The following is a 4249-nucleotide window of genomic DNA, read 5'->3' as shown; positions in this document are numbered from 1 at the left end:
AAAAAAAAAAAAAAAGATAAAACTGTTCGTTATTTAAAATATATTTTACGAAAATAGTGTAGCGCATTTTGGTGAAAAAAAAATAATATCGGGTGACTGACGAACGTTTCCTGAAAACACTGCGTGCCATCGGGCGATTAACTCGAGGAAAAATTGGCCTCACCGCGGGAAAAAAAAAAGTGGGCGTCGCAGCCGATGAACTCTGCTCGTTTCTTTTCGCCTCGGGCCTTTTAACGATTTCGCGCCCAGACTCTTCTCTTTCTCTTCCTCTCTTTCTCTCTCTCGAATGCGAAGCTCGACGCTTCATGACGAAGATTCCCCAAGCTTTGGACTAAAATTCTCCAACGGACACGCGATAACAGCCAGTGTGTGTTACACGATAATCGCGAACGTTACGCCTATGGTGGAATTAAACGGTTTGCGGTTTCGTATAATCCATTATACAAGCCATTGATGATGCAGTGTGAATCTGGTAACGGAATAACAAGGTAACGGAGATCCGGGATTTCACGTGGCAGACAGTCTGAGCTTGGAATTCGTGGAACAAGTGGCCCAAACAATAATGCTCGTATGTGTACGCATATTTGTTTCTGCTCCCTTTGAGACGAAATTGCTCGAGAAGAACGCGCTTCTCAGACGTTCGTCAATTCTCTTTTTCTATTTCTTTCTTTCTTTTTTCAACAAACTCGAACAATGTGCATAGAGAGAAAGAGAGAAAACTAGGACAAGACGTAGCTCTTTTCTTCTAAGAGTAAAGATAAAAAGAAGAAAGATGATTGGTCGAGAAAATTATTTATAGTTCTCGATCATAACGAGAGAAGGCGCAACGAATCGGTAAAGAAAATAAGGAACATGGCGAATCATCGAAATCCACTTGATTTCCTCGCGTGAATGTTACAAAAAACAAAATAATTTGCGTCCTTTTGTCTTGTTGGATGAATTAGAAAAGTGAATATTCAGGTATATATGTGTTGAAATGTGAATATTAATTGTAATCACTATATATAACAGTGTTGTGAAAAATGAGAAGAAACATTCAAATATTTGCGACGCGAAATACCCAACGGCTTTTTTTCGTATCGGTCGATCAACGAATTCGTGTCTTCTGTTTTAATTACCTCGAATGAAATTCTTTGTGCATCGCTACAAACAAAGGAACTAAGAGTCAACATCGTTGCATAAGGTGAGTTTCTCTGATATACATAATTTTAAATAATTCGTATAAGAAAATATTTTAAACAAAAATCACATTATGACATTAAAGATACAGAAAATATATGAAGGTGAATAATCGACAAAGTTAAATGTCAATAAACACATCGAGGTTTCGAATTAATTCCAAATATATCTTATATAAATATATATAAAGAATATTTAGAATAAATAGATATAACGTGAAACAATATTTATACCACTATAAAATTGTGTCTCGATGTTAAGATAATTATTAATGTAACATTAAATTATTAGCTATATAATATATAAATTTTATTTAAAACATTTTTTTATACAAGTAAATGATGATTTATTTATGTTTTTACACTATTAGGAAACTTACTCTTTATAAATTCATCTTTCTCTCTCGTATAATTAAATAGCGAGTTTTTGTGCTTGACCCACAGACCGTCGACGAGTGTAACGGTGAAATAAAATTTATCAGAGTCCTCTCTGGCTCTGTTTCGAGAATAATTAAATTTTTCGCTCGACAGGCGCATAGCTTTTGCTCGATTCTCCTGCAAATCGTTGAATTCCAGTTCGTATTCCCGATGGACGAAAAGTTTTCGAAATAAACGGGGAACCATCCGAGATCAAAGCGAATCGGTTGCATCGTCCAGTTCGGTATAAAGGAAGGAGCTCAACGACAACGGCCCTTACGATATCTAGTACTCGAATATCTCGTAATTAGTCGATGCCTTTGATACGCGGACTACGATGGAATGTTTTCGCAAAAGTGGAAATCATCGAGTAGGATTCGATTCGATCCTATTCGATCCGAACTCTATTCGATTCGCTAATTGCGTCCATGCCACATCACGATTATCGAGGTCGCGGTAAAATCGAGGTAAAAATAATTGGCACTTTAGCATCGTGGAATAGAGCAGCGTGATACTTGTTAAGAAACGAAGCGCTGATCCTCTTATATGACCACCATTTACACTTTCATTACTTCTTAGGTACTATTAGCTATCAGCATATCATCTAATATAAAACTAGTTATAAATTCGCATATATAAAATTTAAATTTTTTATTTCAAAAAAAATTTTACCAATAACTGTGAGAAAAATATAATTTTTTTTCGCATGTTTTACTTTCATCGTCAAAATTCTCTATTTTTCACTCTTATCGACCAATTCGTGAGGATATATCTTTCGGATATATGGCCACGATCTGTTCCAAGCGTTTACGACCCAGAATTCCGTTATATTTCGTAGGTCTCCGCCTTGTGCGGTTTCTGAAATATTCACTTATTTACATGTATATCCCACGGGGTACTTTGATGCGGCACAGTTGGCATTATACGCACCCGTTCCCTTGTACATGCTTATTTCCATATAGTCCTCATATCCAGGAATATTCCGTCTTCGAATCGATGAATACAGACGCGAGAAACGTTTGAGTTACAAATTAGGTAAACCTAAAAAGAAATTCCCTATATCTTTTCTCACTCCACATGTGTATTCGTTCTCTTTTTACACTTGTTCACCGGATCGGATTTTTATCCGTACCCTTAATCCGTGTGCAAATAAACACCGGAACGAAGAGTAGGAACAATTCTCGTTGCACGGTGGTGTTAGCTTTCGATTTTAACGAACGCGATGATAGGGAGGAATCGATGTCTCGACCAGAGGGAAGGGGATATTTGTCGTCGCGCTTGTAACGCTCGAATCGATCCCGGTATGTATATTAAATTCTCGATGGTATCGAGTGAAACATCGGAATCGCGTGTCTCGTAAACCACGAGGCCACGGCTACTCAACGTGTTTATACCACTTTGTTTTCCTAACTAGCTCGTATCTCTGCTCGTGGCTTAAAACGGCTTAACAAACGACTGTGTTTTACGCTCGTGTCCCATAGGACAACGTGTACACGACGTAAAAACTACCAACCTCTTCCCCTTCTCGTCCAAACGCGGAAAATTGAAACGTTAAACGGCCTCACGTTCCTAATGATCCTAGGAAAACTCCATGGTTGTGACCCCGTGTAATCGAATCGAAACGAAACAACGCCAACGATGATTTTTCTTCTCTTTTTTTTTTTTTTTTCTTCTTCTAATCCCATCCTCGCTTCGCACACTTCCAACGGAAGAAAGCTTTTCTTACGAAGCTCTAATGCTTTTTGCATTATTACGAGTCATAAGCTGCTTATGCAAACGTGCCGCGTTCCGCTTGTAACTGTCTTTTTGGAATTAACGATCTTACAGTTTCTATACTCTTTTTTCTTTTTCATTCTTTATGTTTGCGCAAAACGTGTTTAATCAGTCTTTTTCAACGATCGCATTCGCATAATAAATATAAATAATTACAGTACTATCCAAATATATGATCATCAGTTATTCTCACCGATGTTTTCATTATTATAAAAACAAGAGAAATATAACTTCTATATATTTTTATAACGCATGCACGTTAAAGCGAGTTGAAATATATTTCTCTAAACATATCGTTCGGTAACATTCGGCACTACTCGGCTCTCTTCGGGACCAATCGTAGCCATGTATCCGAACGCTATCCCCGCCGATCCCGAATGTTACCGAACGGTTGTCAAATGCAAAGTTGAATGCATATTAGGACCAATTCGAGTCCAGCGTGCAACGAACAGCGGTTCGTATTAACTTATAAACTATAGATACGCGTAATTGATGGTAGTCAGGGGTGGACAGGAAGGATTTACGAGCGTGAGAGCGAGCAAAGATCAATCCAATCCATTTGATAGTCGCGCACAGGCCGAGACATCGAATATTTTTCAACGTACATCGCCCATTGACGTAACTCTCTCGACCTATTCGCTGTCCGGTTCAGACAAGGGCGTTACCGATCGGGGAAAACTTCGATGACCCGTTCGAAGAAACTAGAACGAACTCTTTATGGGCTGCTTCTAAAATGGCCGCAGTTCATCCTTTCTGGTGCATCGTATAATATCCTCCTCCTGTTCAATTTTGTCGACCAGTCGCTTTGTGAAAAGTCCTATATAAGGTGTTAATTTATTCCTAGGACACTTTTGCAGGATCGATTTTAAAAGTTAAGACAA

The 4249-nt window shown here is 38.2% G+C and overlaps 1 protein-coding gene across 1 annotated transcript in view; it reads right to left on the bottom strand.

The window, feature by feature from the left end:
• The window catches only part of LOC102673609 (disintegrin and metalloproteinase domain-containing protein 12), a 39478-nt gene extending 38306 nt beyond the window's left edge, over nucleotides 1-1172 (bottom strand). Inside the window, exon 1 of the mRNA XM_031511839.1 lies at nucleotides 1061-1172. Within this exon, the coding sequence (XP_031367699.1) occupies nucleotides 1061-1172 (112 nt within the window). The remainder of the gene's footprint in view (nucleotides 1-1060) is intronic.
• Between the last annotated feature and the right edge of the window lie 3077 nt (nucleotides 1173-4249).

Source organism: Apis dorsata, unplaced genomic scaffold (assembly GCF_000469605.1).
Source record: "Apis dorsata unplaced genomic scaffold, Apis dorsata 1.3 scaffold_354, whole genome shotgun sequence".
Taxonomy (NCBI): domain Eukaryota; kingdom Metazoa; phylum Arthropoda; class Insecta; order Hymenoptera; family Apidae; genus Apis; species Apis dorsata.
The sequence above is the reverse complement of the archived record's forward strand: the minus strand, read 5'-3'. Positions and strand labels throughout refer to the sequence as shown.